The sequence below is a fragment of the Dromiciops gliroides genome, chromosome 3, assembly GCF_019393635.1.
Source record: "Dromiciops gliroides isolate mDroGli1 chromosome 3, mDroGli1.pri, whole genome shotgun sequence".
Lineage (NCBI taxonomy): Eukaryota > Metazoa > Chordata > Mammalia > Microbiotheria > Microbiotheriidae > Dromiciops > Dromiciops gliroides.
In genome coordinates this window covers 536,616,286-536,632,012 of record NC_057863.1, presented here as the reverse complement: position 1 = coordinate 536,632,012, position 15,727 = coordinate 536,616,286, and the positions used below count along the sequence as shown (strand labels likewise).

The 15,727-nt window shown below is 36.6% G+C and overlaps 1 protein-coding gene across 1 annotated transcript in view; it reads left to right on the top strand.

The window, feature by feature from the left end:
- Window positions 1-15,727, top strand: part of ZW10 (zw10 kinetochore protein) — a 44,159-nt gene that overhangs the window by 16,176 nt on the left and 12,256 nt on the right. Inside the window, 6 exon segments of the mRNA XM_043999203.1 lie at window positions 1,292-1,381; window positions 1,384-1,440; window positions 2,559-2,753; window positions 12,546-12,709; window positions 13,242-13,424; window positions 15,247-15,485. Coding sequence (XP_043855138.1) covers window positions 1,292-1,381; window positions 1,384-1,440; window positions 2,559-2,753; window positions 12,546-12,709; window positions 13,242-13,424; window positions 15,247-15,485 — 928 coding nt within the window.

Genomic DNA, 15,727 nt, shown 5'->3' with positions numbered 1-15,727 from the left:
GGCATAGTTCCAAATTGCTCTCCACAATGGTTGGATCAGTTCACAGCTCCACCAACAATGCATTAGTGTTCCAATTTTTCCACAACTTCTCCAATGTTTATTATTTTCCTTTTTTGTCTTATTAGCCAATCTGATAAGTGTGAGGTGGTACCTCAGAGTTGTTTAATTTGCATTTCTCTAATCAGTGATTTAGTGTGCTCTTTGTTTTTGACATTAAAGACAGAAATATTACTTCTTCATCCTGGGTGTTTTATTGAGGTACTTAGTTTGTGTTTAGCCTCTGACACTGAGGGGGAGGTTACAGAGTTCTGGATTGGAATCAGACAGTTTAGGTTACAGTCCCAGCTCTGCCATTTGCTAACTGTGTGACCACGGGCAAATCATTCCTCCTCTTTGAGCCTCAGATGCTTCTCTGCCAAGTGTGCATAGAGTGCTAGCTCTACCAAAGAAATTGTAACCCTACATCCTCTACCCACTCCTACTTTACCTCCCCATCAAAAGAGGCTTGCTATGGAACCAAGCAGACCAGGTACTTCTATAAGAAACGATAAGTGACATAGCTGGGTGAGTTCTTGTCAGTTACACACCTTACCATGACGGTCTTATTTTATATGCTATCAGTGCATGGTAGGGGACACCATAAAAGAGATATCAAAGAAAAATTGAGGTGTATCATTCCATTTTCTTTATTCACTCATTCAGCAATGTTTATAAGCATCTACTATATTTGTGGCTTCATCTTTCAGCTCTCAGTTAAGGTCATAAAATCACTGTTTGAAATGAGGTAAAAATTTGGGGCATTCTGGTATCACAAGAACGGAATGATTTCTCTTGTATTTCTTGCTCTATTTCATAGCTCAATCTGGACAGTTCAGTGTTGACCCCAAAAATGAGCACCAGTAGTGCTCTGAGTGATAATTCAGGATCCTGGAGAATTTTGTTGCTAGAAAGGTGGTTAGAGGTCATTTAGCATAACACGCTTAGTTGTCATGGAGAGGGAAATGGAGGCTCTTCAAGGCTAAATGCCTTCTGTTGGTCATACAGTTAGTCAGTGGCAGAGCTAGGACCAGACCCTGAAACCCTTTCTAGTGCCTTTTTATTACATTGTCCATTATAATGGTCCTTTCTGCCTGGTTTTTGGTGCAAGTTTGCACTGCAACTCAGTCTCATCTCTAAGTCAAGAAGAGCCATGTTGGTATGTCTTAGTTCTCCTCTCTGGGGAGTGTTAACTAGAGATATTTGGTGGCTGCATCTGTGTGACAAATGATGATGTTTTGTTTTTTCTTTGAAGTTAGCAGCTTGGAATCTGCCCTACAGACAGAACTTCATTTGTGTACTGAACCGTCTCAGAAAGAAGATGAAGCCCCCACCTCATGTCTCAGTTCGTGCTCTTGGCATTTGCTCTTGTTGGTGAACTGCACACCAAACTTAAGTCCTTCAGTAAGTCAACTACCTTATTTCATGTGAACAAAATCTCAGAAAGCTTAACAGAAGAAAGCAGATGGGAAGAACAGAAAAAAATTTGCTAAGATGGGTCTGCTCTGTGGATCATGGGGTTTGGCTCTGGCTTCATCCAGTAGAATTGCCCTGAATTGATTGCCTCTTTCGGTGAGGCAGCTAGTTCTTTTGACTCTTACTCCTGTAGAGTTGTTTAGTTGTTATCAAAAATTTATAACTTTAATACATCAAGCATCTGTTATTTCATCAGTGTGGGCTATCCCTCCAATGATGCAGACTGCAGCCCTTCATGCTTTTCTGACTAAACAGTCCTACAGTGAGCGGTAGGGACCAAAACAACTCAACACCACGTGCCTCTCTGGTGTTGAGCTCTGAACCTCATTGGCTATCCCTTAGATGCTGAATGACTGTTTGTCATGAGGTCTGTACTTAGAGCATTTCCAGGTTGATGTTGGAACTTCCAGAACTTGTGCTTTTATCAGTATAGCCTTTGTGAAAAATTGGTCGCCTCCTGGAGCAACTAGGTGGCGCAATGGATAAAGTGCCAGCCCTGGATTCAGGAGAACCTGAGTTCAAATCGGCCTCAGACACTTAACATTTACTAGCTGTGTGACCCCTGGGCAAGTCACTTAACCCCTCATTGCCCCGGCCCCCCCAAAAAAAGAAAAGAAAGAAAAATTGGTCACCTCCCAAGTTACAATGAAGCATTGGACCTGGAGTCAGGAAGAGCTCAGTTTCAATCCTGCCACAGAGGACTTATTAGCTCTGTGACCTTTGGGCAGGTCACTTAACCTCTGTCTGCTTCAGTTTCTTCATCTATAAAGTTGGCACCTTCAAGAGTGGCTGTTAGGAACAAATGAGATAACATGTACAGTGCTTTTCATACCTTGAAGTACTGTATAAGTGCTAGCTATTATTATTATTCTAGTCTAGGAAACTCCATTGGGTAAGATTCCCATAATAATAGGGGATAATAGCATATGTATTTGTCTTTATATAACTGTAGATCTAGTTTTGGTGAAATACTGATTTTTATAAGTCTCCTTTAGTGATTTAAAAATTTTAGTGAAATGTAAAACTTGTTGGTGTGTGTTTTTTAGGTCAGTTGTTGCTGAAGTACATCATCAGGCCCCTGGTATCTTATCCATCCCCTACCATGCCCTGATTGACACCCCATCCTGATACAGTTGTCTTTCGATTTGAATCTGTGCCAACTGATTTTGGAACATTCATCTCACCTGAGGTTTTTACAAAGATCAGGCTGGTGCTGGAAGTTCTTCAGAAACACCTGCTGGGTAGTAACCTGGAAACATCTTTTTGCTTTGGGTCAATTAGCTTCCACAGTGGATAGAGAAACAGAGCTGGAATCAAGAAGACCTGAGTTCAAACCTGGCCTCAGACACTTACTGGCTTTGTGACCCCGGACAGGTCACTAAAACCTATTTGCCTCGATTTCCTCATCTGTAAAATGAGGATAATAACAGCACTTAACCTCTCCAGTATTATATAGCACCTAGCATTATATAAATGCTAGCTATGGTTATTATTATTGTTTTTAAAAGATCCCTAGTTTCCAAAATTGGGCACATACCAAGAGTCTGAATGTTTATGGGGACTGAGAATGTGTATGGGGAAGTGAGGGATGAAGGGGGTAATGGAGAGGAGGATGGGAATTGTGCCCCTGGAGTAGAACAACTTGTGTTTCTCTTCCTGCATCATGGAATTATCAGTACCATAAAATTGCAGGCCTCTAGCACTGTATTAGGTGTATGATACAGTCATAATCTACTTAATTGCATGTATTGGTTCTAAGTAAACATGAAATAGGTGAAAGAGCATCAGGTCAATACACATCAAGTGTGAGCAAGGCACTTTGATTACAAAGGAAGGCAGTGTTTTGTAAGAAAAATGTTATAAATGGTCAATGCTAATGTGGAATTTGTTTTTATTTTATTGTATAATTGTAGGAGAGGAAAGTGGGAAAGGACAGATCATAAATGAGTATAGTAAATGAAAATGGGGAAAGAAGGTGTGGACCAAATAAAGAGATTCTTTATGATAGCTCTTCACTCTGGTTCATAGGATTTGCTCTACAATTCATCCAAGTAGAATTGCCTTGAATTTTTCACCTCTTTATTGAGCTACCCTCATTCTTTGATTAACTCCTGAAGATTAGTTAGTTATCATGGCAGGGTTTGATTATAATGCATTCATCATGTTATTTCTAAACCACATTGGTTGGGGTAATGTGATGTGGAATATACTATTATATTTGCAATTATGGTTGAATATTAGGGAGCACTTAATACCCTAAGGCTCTTAGTAATTTATCATAGTCAGAGACTCCTGTTTTAACCACAGGGAAAATAGGAAATGAAGTGTCCATAATAATGGTGATAAAGAACGGGATAGATAAATGGAATGTTTTGGTGAGGGAAAGCACTGTCACATTAAAAGCTGTATGCCTAGAACATGGAAAGCGAGTTAGTCTGTAAGCTTGTGTTTCATATCAACAATATTAGTTTAACACTGTAATTATGTCTGTAACTCAGATTTTAGATGGTGTGATTCAGTAAGACACTTGAAACATCCCCTGCCACTTGATGTGTGTGCTGGTCATTTTATCTTTATTTATGTTGTACATACGCGTATATTTTATGTGTCTACATGTGTGTACATGTATCTGTTTACTTATGTGGACATGCACATGCACACTTGTGTATGCATGCACATAGTCTCCCATGATAGGAAATTAGCTCCTTCAGAAAAGAGACCGTTTCCTTTTTGTCTTTGTAGTCACAGTTCCTGGCACATAGTAGGTACTTAATAAATACTTGTTTGATTACATGAACAACAGTGGATTACCACTATAGCTCCACTATCAAATTTTCTCTAAAAAGGTCTGTAAATGAAAGCCACAAGTATTGTAAACTCTTAGGGAAAGAGTGGTTCAAAGCAGCTATCTTTGCATGTTTTGTTGGTTATTATTTTAAGGTATAAAATCCTAGATTTTCCTTTGAAAAGTACTTTTTCTTCCCTCATCTTGCTAGCAGTCACCAGAGTTTCTGACATGTGGTATTTTCAGGTGTGATATTCGACTGACTTATTATTAGGGTTTCCCTCCTGGAATAAGTAATTCTAGAAGTTGGCTGCAATCTTAAATGCAAATGTAATTTTTTAAATGATGTCTTAACAATTATTTTTAAATTGGGGATCATTTTTTCTGAAATTATAGCATGAGGTAATGGAAAACATTCTATTTAAAGAAATTTGAGTTGAATTAATAATTCACATTTATTTGGTGTTTCTAAATTTATGTGACAAAGTATCCTCACAACAGTCCTGTGAAGGAGCCAGTACAAGTATTTTTCTTTTTTTATTATTTATGAACTTGAAAAACATCAAGAAACATGAATATTGTGCAAAAAAGATCAGAAAAAGAGAAGGCTACATATAAAGTTGTGAATCTCCACTACATAGAGCTTGGTTTTCTTTGCATATTTCATATTTAACGTGGTTGGGGCAGCTAGATGGCGAAGTGGATAGAACACCGGCCCTGGAGTCAGGAGTACCTGAGTTCAAATCCGGCCTCAGACACTTAACACTTACTAGCTGTGTGACCCTGGGCAAGACACTTAACCCCAATTGCCTCACTAAAAAACAAAACCAAAAAAAAAAAACCAAAACATATTTAACGTGGTAATTCTAGCACTGTCTTTATTGTCTGTATCCTCTTCTGAACTTCCTTCTGCTCTCTTCTGTTTATTTTTTTTAAATGATTTGTTGATTCCCTTTTATTTTCATAAATTATTATCATTATCTTCCCTCTTTCCCCTGCCAAAAAAAAGAAAGAAAAGCTCTTCATGATGACATGTAACTACAGTCATGCAAAACAAAAATCAATCCTACATTGTCCCTGTCTGAAAATAGAGGTCCCCTTTTGTACCTCTAGTTTATTATCTCTACTAAAATATGGGAAACATGATTCATCTGTGTCTTTTGGAGTCTTGACTGGTCATTGGTCATTGCATTGATCATAGGTTTTAAATATTTCACAGCTGTTTTCCTTTTACATTGTTATAGTCATTATATAAATTGTTCTCCTGTTTTGGCTCACTTCACTCCATAGCAGTTTATATAAACCTTTGCAAATTTCTCTGAATCTCCCCTTTTAAATCTTAATATTTCATTACATTTCTATACCATAATTTGTCCAGCCATTCTTCAGTTTTTGGACATTCACTTTGTTCCTAGTTCTTTGCTACAACAAAACAGTGTTGCTATGAGTATTTGTACATATGGGTTCTTTTCTGTTTCTTTGGACTCTGGGGTCTAAACCTGGATCAAAGCCACAAGTTAGTAATTTTTTGGGTACCACTTCATAGCTCTATCAATAGTGCATTAGTGCGTTCATCCTCCCATAACCCCTCCAGCAATTGTCATTTTATATTTTCCTATCTTTGACAATTGGGTGTGAGATAGAATCTCTGAATTGTTTTACCTTGCATAATATATCTTATTAGTATTTTGTAGCATTATTTTTATCTGGTTTTTGATAGTTTGCTTTTCTTTTGAGAATGCCTGTTCATTTATTTTGATCATTTTTCTTTTGAGGAATGGAACTTTTTCTAATGTATTTGTATCTGTTACCTATATATCATGGATCTTAGACCTTTTTCAGAGAAATTTGCTTCAAAGATATTTTTCTCCAGTTGATTGTTTCCCTTCTAGTTTTAATTACATTATTTATTTGTATAAAACCTTTTCAATTTTATGTAATCCAAGTTATCTATTTTATCATGTCATCATTTTGTTTGGTCAAGAACTCTTCCCCATTTATATTATTATCATCACCATTTTACAGATAAGGAAACTGAGGCTCAGGAAGGTTAAGTGACTTGTCAGTGGTTACACAGCTAGTAACTGTACTCAGTAAATGGTAGAGCTAGGATTTGAGCCCAATCCTTATAACAATAATAATAACAGATATTTACAGAGTTCTTGTTGGGTTTTGGGGGGGAGGGGCAGGGCAATGAGGGTTAAGTGACTTGCCCAGGATCACACAGCTAGTTAAGTGGCAAGTGTCTGAGTCCGGATTTGAACTCAGGTACTCCTGAATCTAGGGCCGGTGCTTTATCCACTGTACCACCTAGCTGCCCCACAGAGTTCTTTAAAGTTTGCATAGCATTTGACATATATCATTCACCACTACCTTATGAGCTAGGTGCTATAAATATCATATCCATTTTTTCAGATGAGGAAATGGAACTTCAGAGAAATTGGAGTGACATGACTAGTCATGCAGCTAGCATGTGTCAGAGACAGTATTCAAACCCAAGTCTTAGCTCCATATTGAACCCCCTCTCCATCACACTACAGTGTCTTCAGAGGAGGACTCTACAATACACAAGAGTTCTTTCCATTACATCATGTGACTCTTATATTTATGCATAATTCTTCAGCAACACATTTCAGAAAATGAGACACCATTATTATTCTTTTTTTAAAAAATTAAATTTTAATTTCTTTCCAAAGATCAACCTTCTCCCCCTCATGTCTCTTCACTGTTTTTATAATGTTATTGTTATTGTTGTATAAATTTTCTTGGTTCTACTCACTTTACTCTGTATCAATTCATATAAAGTGTTTCCAGATTTCTCTGAAACTGCCCCTCACATTATTTCTTTTTTTAAAAAAGCTTAATCCTGTGTATTTTTTTTTAGAATTTAGAATTTAATTTTTTTCTCAAATTACACCCCACATAATTTCTTAAAGCATATTAATATTCTATCACATTCCTATACCATAACTTACTCAGTCTTTCTCCAATTGATGGGGACCTTCTCAATTTCCAGTTCTTTGCTACCACAAAAAGAGCTGTTATAAAAATTTTTGTACATATATGTCCTTTTTATTCTTACTTTGGTCTCTTTGAGGTATAGACCTAGTATTGGTACCATCATATTTCAAGGAACATCATTTAATCCTCACTCGTCTCAATGGGACTGGTACTAAGCTGAATCCAACAGAAAATCAAATAATACTGTATTATGGTCTTCTGGTGAAACATGAGGATAGATGCCATATTTCTTCCACATTGACATTTTGAAGCTCTTTGTAAATTTTCAGTATTTATAACAGTTCCATAAACTGTTGACAGTTGTGTCAAGATAATAGAATGTGATAGATGAGATTTAGCAATACTCAGGGGCCCACCTGGAGATTAATTTAAATGCATAAGGCCTCTGATTTCTGAATGGATTACTGGCTGACTTCTAGTTAAGCACATCTGGCTGGTACTTAAGGGTACTTAAGAAAGTAATTGTTCTCAGAAGCTAACAACTTTGAACTTTGATCACCTTTGGGCCCAGTGAACCAATCAGCTTGAAGAACCTCCCATTTCTGGGCGGGGAACAGGAAGGAGGAAATGGAGGTGATCAGCATGATGGCAGTTGACTTCAGAAGTGGGAGCTTAGGAAGTTTAGGGTTGCCAGGTTATAGGAAATCTGTTCTCAATCTTTCTCTTTCTTTTACTGTCTTTCAATAAACCCTTAAAAAACCTAAACTCATTCATCAGTGATTTTAGTCAGTTCCCCCCCAAAACTGGGGGGACAGATTAGAACCCACATTTAGAAATTTAAATTACACACAGTTATTGGAAACATTAAGAGTGATAAGTAAATGGATGTCTGAATGGTTTAATTCACTCAACAAACATTTATTAAGTGCTTACTACAAAAACATTTCATGATTAATAGAAATTGTAATTGTTCTTGTTTTTATTGCTACTTATGTAAGATACTGTGCTAGCTACTAGGGGAGATCCAAAGTTTAGCCCAGAGGATCATCATAAGAATTGCTAAAAGAATGCAAGTCAGAACAGCTAGTGAAAGGACATGTCAGTGGGATTAATAGGTTCAGGCTTGGAAAAGATAAGATTATTGGAGATGTAATGCAGGGGGTGGGACAGAAATATCTAGGTTTACTGTGATTGAGAAGGATTAATCACATAAAAGTTAAAGGAAATCTTATAAAACCACTCAATTTTGGCATGAAGGGAATAATAAAAACTAAAATAAGTAGCTGCAACAAGATTAGGGCAAGGAATGTATTTGTAGTTCCAATTTTTAGTTTCTTGCTATTATGAAGTTCTATAAACCTAAAAGCATGTAACATCAAAGTGTTAATGACCAAGTACTGTAGCTGCAATACGTAGGGAGTAGTTTTCTTTGTATATCCTCTTCCGCCCCCTTCCAATTTTGAGAAGAAAATCAAGAAAATTAATATCTCGTGTATTCTCACCCCCTCTTGGCATATATACCTTTTATTCTACTTCTAAAGAGTAGCTCCTACTTCAGAATAGGTTACTTGAAGCAAAACGCGCTAGTTTTGTTGTTGCCTGGGCAAGATTAAAAGAAAGGAGGCTACTATGGTTAGAAGAATGGTAAAGGTAACCAACAGACATTCTTTTTTTAATCACCTTTTTGTTTATCTTTGCCACCTTTGAATCTTACCAGGGCAAGAAATGTAGGACTTTTGCCTTTCCCTATTACACCTCTTGCAAATCTTCTGACCATTCTACTCTTGTAACTTATAAATATGAAAGGAAAGAACATCCTGAACATAATGAATAGTCAATAAAGATAAGTACCTATTGGGCCAGGCACTGTGCTGAACCCTGGAGATACAAATACAAAAAAGAAAGATGGTCCCTTCCCTCAGTTTATAATCTAATGGTGGAAGACCATACACAAGAGAGCTGAAAAGTGGAGTTGGGGTGGGGCACAAGAATAGATGTTATGAAAGGTTGTCATGTGGAAGAAGAATTAGATTTGTTTGGTTCTGGAAGATAGTTTAGCTGGAGAATGGAATTTACTGGGAGACAGATTTCTGTACAACATAATGAAAAACATCTTGTGCTGCTTCATGAGGTAGTGAACCTCTTGTGATTGAATGCCTTCACACTGGATGGTGGCTTGTCATGAATTCTATAGAGGAGATTACATGCTTTTTGTACGGGTTGGAGTCTTGAGACTCCTTCCAACTCTGATATATGATTTCAGCCCCTTTTATGTTCTTATTTTATACCTCTTTGCATTGTGTGTAGTAGGTGCTAAATAAATGTTCATTGGGGATTCTCTTAAAGAAATTTCTAATAGCTCCCCATCTCCGGAGGCATTCAAAGGCTACATAACCATGTGCCAGGAATGTTGTAGAAAACAGTGAATATTGGATAAGAGGTTAGACTTAACTTCCAAGGTTATTTCTGACTCTGACTCCCCAGTCTCCTTCTCAAATTATGGAATAATTGTAAGATCATAATCCTCTCATTTTACAGAAGAGGAAACTAATGTTTAGCTTAAAAACCTGCCCAAGATTGTGAGTAACAAGTGGGAGAGCTGTGATTTTACCCTAGGTCTTCTGATTTCAAATCTAGCATTCTTTCCATTGTACCACATTTCCCCACATCTTCATATGAAACATTGTTTTGCTCTAAAATGAAGAATTGCTGTAGAAGGGGAGAAATATTAGGAGATTTCGGTTATTAGGTAGTGTGGACCTGGTATTCTTTAGTAAATGAGGATGAAAATCTCGAAGAAGAGTGAGACTTGACAAAAATACTACCAAACTAGGACCTAATTGCTCACATAATGACATTCTCTTCTTCCTTTTCTCTTACTAATTTTAATATTGGAGGAAATTATGTGAATAAATGGCATAATGCATACCTATTATTTTCATTGGGGATTTTCAAGACTCCCAAAGGATTACTTATACAGTAAATCAGGTTGCAAGGTCTGTAAGTTAGTCATTCAAAACAAAACAAAACAGAACTTGTTTTTACTATTGTAAAATAGTAACTCAGGATGCTATAGGATATGTTATAGCATTTAAATTTGGAATATTGCATTATATAAAAGGTACTTGTGATCAAAAAAATAAAATTCAGACTGGCAAACAGGTCATGTGATAGCAGTACACATCATTTTAACCAAATATATTGTCTAATTGATGGCCAATAAGGATTTTTTTTTCTGAGTCTTACATGTTTGTTGTAGCAATTTGAAATTGAGTTATTAAATCTTATCAGCTCTCACTTGGATTATTGCAATAATTTCCTGTTTCTTCTCCCTGCCTCAAATCTCTTTCTTGTTCAAGCCTTCCTCTATGCAGTTGCCAAAGTCATTTATCACCCCCGCCCCCAACTCAGTAAACTTCAGTGTCTCCCTGTTGTCACTAGTATAAAATATAAACTTCTCTGGGCTTTAAATCCATCACAACTTGACCTCAATCTACTTTTTCAACTTCATTGTTTATTATCCCCCTTCATGGCTGATGTGATCTGGGAAGATATGTCTGAGTGGCTCATTATAGATTGTTTGGCTTAGCTCATTCCAACAAACAGTAGCAAGTTAGAACAATATGAAGTGATAAGAGCAGAGATACCAAAGAAGTTACAGTAGACTGTTAGTCCTCTTCCCACATGCTAATGTTCAATGAAGCTTGTCTTCCACTCCATGTCTTGTCCATGACACTCCACGTCACATTTCTGTACCTTTGCTGTGAGTGCCCCCAGTGCCCATAATCTACTTCCTTCTTTTTTTTTTTTTTGCAGGGCAGTGGGGGTTAAGTGGCTTGCCCAGGGTCACACAACTAGTAAGTGTCAAGTGTCTGAGCCGGATTTGAACTCAGGTACTCCTGAATCCAGGGCCGGTGCTTTATCCACTTCGACACCTAGCTGGCCCCTCCTTTTTATCTCCATTTCCAAGAATCCCTTGTTGCCTTCAAGACTGTGGTTATGCACAATCTTTTTACACAGTGCCCTTGCTGATCTGCTCAGCTGCTAGTGCCCTCTCTCACCAAACTACTTTCAGTTTATTTTGAATATGTTCTGTATATACTTCTTCATATGTATACATTATCTCCTGTGATAGAAGGTAAACCTATCAAGGGCAGGAATTATCTCATTTTTGCATTTGTATGTCTGGCATAATACTTGCCACATAGAAGATTGTTTTTAGAATCATTGTTGATTTATTATCACAATGTACATTATGAGAGCTTGATTTACCTTTACAGATGATGTGTGGCATTTAGTGAAACAATAGTTCTTGGATCAACAATTTTTGTTTTTTTAGCTCTGAATAGGGACAAGTAGGAGACTCTTGGCAGGATGAATAAAATAATGGGAATGGGGAGGGCATGAAAAAAAAAGACAGAAAAGAAATAGGTACATTTCATAGGGAGTTGAAACTTTATGATTCTTTTACACATTATCAAGTACCCTGGAACTCATGAAATTTGAAAATGCACTTATTACTGCCAAGCCCAATAATGCTGCAAAGATTGTATATTATACATTAACCATTCAACCTCAAATATAGGTTAAAAGAGTAACGCTGTAATGTGAATGTAAGAATGCAAGAATGTTGGAAAATAGCCATTAAAAGAGTCTATTGGGATAGAGTTATTGATTGAGTGAATGGATTCTGTTCAATAAACTTGATATTGTGCTTTTGACAAATTAACAAAAAAAAAGGTGCTTATTGATAATGTTAAATTAAGTACATAATCCTCAGAAACCATTTAGAAGGTTAGATGAGCAGCAGCTTTGGGAGAGGTGTTGAAATGGATGTGGAAATTGAAGGACATTTTCGTAAATAAAATTTATCATCTTAGCAAGTGGAGAGCAAATGTCATCGAATACCTGGGTGTCAACTTAAATAGCAGCACTTATATACACTTGTGGAACCAAATTACAGTTCAGTGGTAGATGATTATAATGTAGTTGGCTAATGCCTTATTTTTAGTTATGCTGTTTGAAGAACAGATTTCTCTAAGTAACAAAAATATAATAATAGTAATTGTGGAGAATACATTGTCCGTCACAGTCAGTCTGGATGGTGGTTGAATTGTCTGAACTGTTTCCTTCTACATTCACCCTCCCACTATCTTAACTTAGAAAATTCTAGAAGTCTGAAGATACGGGGCTGTAGGAGAAAAAAAGCACAACACCACAGGAATCTGATATAATTTCTTGCCTTGAAGTTTGCTTATAAAGATATACCTTTTCCTTTTGAATTTAGACTTACCTCTTGGTGATGATTTAGAAGATGAAAAAGTATCTAAGATTGTATTGGCAGAGATTGTGGGTGACATGATCTGGGAAGATATGTCTGAGTGTCTCATTAAAGATTGTTTGGTTTATTCCATTCCAACAAACAGCAGCAAGTTAGAACAGTATGAAGAGGTAAGAACAGAGATATCAAAGAGATTTCAGTAGACTTTTAGTTGCTATAGATGTATTTTCTTTTTTCTTTATAATTTATTGTAAATTAAGGGGATCCTTAAGTAAGATAAATTATTAATTATGAGCATAGTGAGATTCCATATGATGTTTTCCGTCCATGGCTTTTTCTATCGCTTTTGGACATACATTTTCCTAGTTATAAAGTTATTAATCAAAACCCTTCAAGTACTGATCATTTTTAATGTCTGCCAGTTGTGAAATACCTATTGATTTCTTTTCATTATTTCCTAGAATGCCAAAATGCACCCATGCATTTTAAAGATCTTTGCAGCTTTGAAATTACTTAGAATTTTCAATAGAGGATGTTCAGTAATTCTGGAAAAAAATTCTCTAAAATGACCAGGCCTATGAGTTCACACATTCTCTCCATGTGCTGGTCATTCCTTTTTGCTGTTTTTGTTTTGAATGGAATTTTTCTTTGTTTTACTTTTTCATTTCTCAGCCTGTCTCTATTTGTCTTTCTTCCTCTTAGGTGATACAGTCCACAGAAGAATTTGAAAATGCTCTTAAGGGCATGAGATTTTTAAAAGGAGATACTACTGATTTGTTGAAATATGCCCGGAATATCAATTCTCATTTTGCTAACAAGAAGTGCCAAGATGTGATTGTGGCAGCCAGAAACCTAATGACTTCAGAGATTCACAACACTGTAAAGGTGCCAGTGTTAGAGTTGTTATGGTATATATTTGGGAGGCAGCTCATTGATGAAAGAAGTCTGTTTCCAATTCTAAAGTTTTTGCTTAGGCTTGTATGATAATTTAGAAATTTATTTCCGTATACACATGTGACAGATGTGCAATTTTGAAGTCCCATGATTGCAGCATTTTGAAATAAACAATCTCCATCAGCGCTCAGGTTTATGACTGTTCAAAAGGAAACGTATGTGGTTTTTGTATGTAAGGTATTAAAAATTACCCTGAAAAAGCCTTAGAGAATGTAACTTATATTCAAGATCACTTAGCTCCTTCTTGTCCTGCATAATTTTTTTCCCTATTTTAATTTCTTAATCCAATATCTCTTGAGTGCCTACTTATGTGCAGGGTACTATTTAAACCAATTTTGATAAAACACAACTGAGGATAAAAAGGAGTTACTTTGGTTAGATTCATTTCCGTTTATTTGTTTTTGTTTCCACTGTACATGTGATTGAGATCTTCTACATGTCCCTGGCTCTTCAGTCTTTCTTACCTACTCTCTTGTTACCACTCTCCCAGTGTTCTCTGTAGCCTAAAATACTCAGTAAACCATTAAAATTATTTTACTACAGTTTGAGGGTATGAATTATAGAAAGAAGAGGATAGGTCTCAGGTATGAAATTGTGTTACTCTTAGCTTGACTCATGTATTCATGTAGGTCAGATTTTTAAAGTTGTTTTACTTGGTCACAAAAAATAAGGTCCTGTCTTTCTGGACCTCAGATCTCCTCAGAGCTCCTCTGAGTTCCTCTGAATCTTGCCCATGTTTTCTTTTCTTTTCTTTTTTCTTTTTTTTTTTTTTTTTTTGCGGGGCAATGAGGGTTAAGTGACTTGCTCAGGGTCACACAGCTAGTAAGTGTCAAGTGTCTGAGGCCAAATTTGAACTCAGGTCCTCCTGAATCCAAGGCTGGTGCTTTATCCACTGTTCTACCTAGCTGTTCCTCCCATGTTGTCTTTTCTCTGGGGACAGAGTCCATAGTTTTAGATCCCCAAAGTTGCTTCCATTGCAATAACTCTTCATCCTTTTTCTGTAAACTTCAATCCTTGTCTCTTCCGTGATCGTTCTCTAAAACTCTTTTCCTTTTCTATCTCCAATTTCCTTGAAAAATTTGTTCAGAGCTCGGCCCCACGCTCTTCGCTCCCTGGTGTTGCCATTCTCAAATCCCTTCAGACTCATCTTTTTCAGATGCATGTCTTCTACTCTAGTTTCTCTCTTCAGACAAACAAGAATTTTTTTTTACAACTTACATATTTCATTTTAGCTTTGATTGTACTTGAGCTTCTCAAACAACATATTATTTGAGGATGGGGTAGTGCCAATAAGTAATTTCTTAGATGAAAATAGCATACAGTTGAGGAAGAATCCATGTAAATATTTTGAATAATTAATGCAATATTATAATATAATCATGAATAAAACTTTGGGCCAACCATAGCTTTAACGATCTAGCAAAATGATTCTTGAACATTCTGTCCTTATTTAGGGTCAGAGTATCCTTCATGTAAAAGCTGGCTCGTTTTTTGTAGCCTTACCTTCCTAAATCATTACAGATGAGAATGTCTCTATTCTGTACTGTCACTGGGTTTGCTTGTTTTTTAATGACAGCTTCTGCTTTATGATTGATAGGCATTAAGGCCCAATTGTACTTATTCAGCTCTGAAAATTCTCCTGTAGAACTGTGGCTTTTTTGACAGAAAAGTAACCTGCATGGGATCCTACCACATTATATGCTTGTTTCTGAATTACTTTATAGATTCTGAATATTTTATGTTTCAATCTTAGATCAGTCCAAAGTCTAAGATAGCTCTGCCAGAATTACCAGTCCCTGATGAAGGTAACAGACTCAAAGTACAAAAAGCATCCAAAAGTCTGCACAATGAAATGATGAATTTAGACACTGAAAATAAACTGGGTGAGCATTCTTTTTCTTTGCCAACTTGTCGGATCAGCGAATCTGTGGAGAAACTGATGGAGTTGGCCTATCAGACTTTATGGGAAGCAACAACTAGCAGTGATCAATGGTAAGAATTCTGAATTCTTTGCAGAAGTCTTTGACTTGTTCCAAACTTCTATCTAAATCAGAAGTTGTGTTAAAATGAAAGTCAGTTGCAGTTTTATCCTTGTAGCCAGACAAAAATCTCTCTCCCTTACTTTAAGGTTGTTATCTTGAAGCCCCAGCCAGTGACCATATGAACTTCCTTCTCTTTGCCATTATTTAGCATTTCTCTCCTAACAGAAAACTTTATTTTCCCTCACCCAGGCC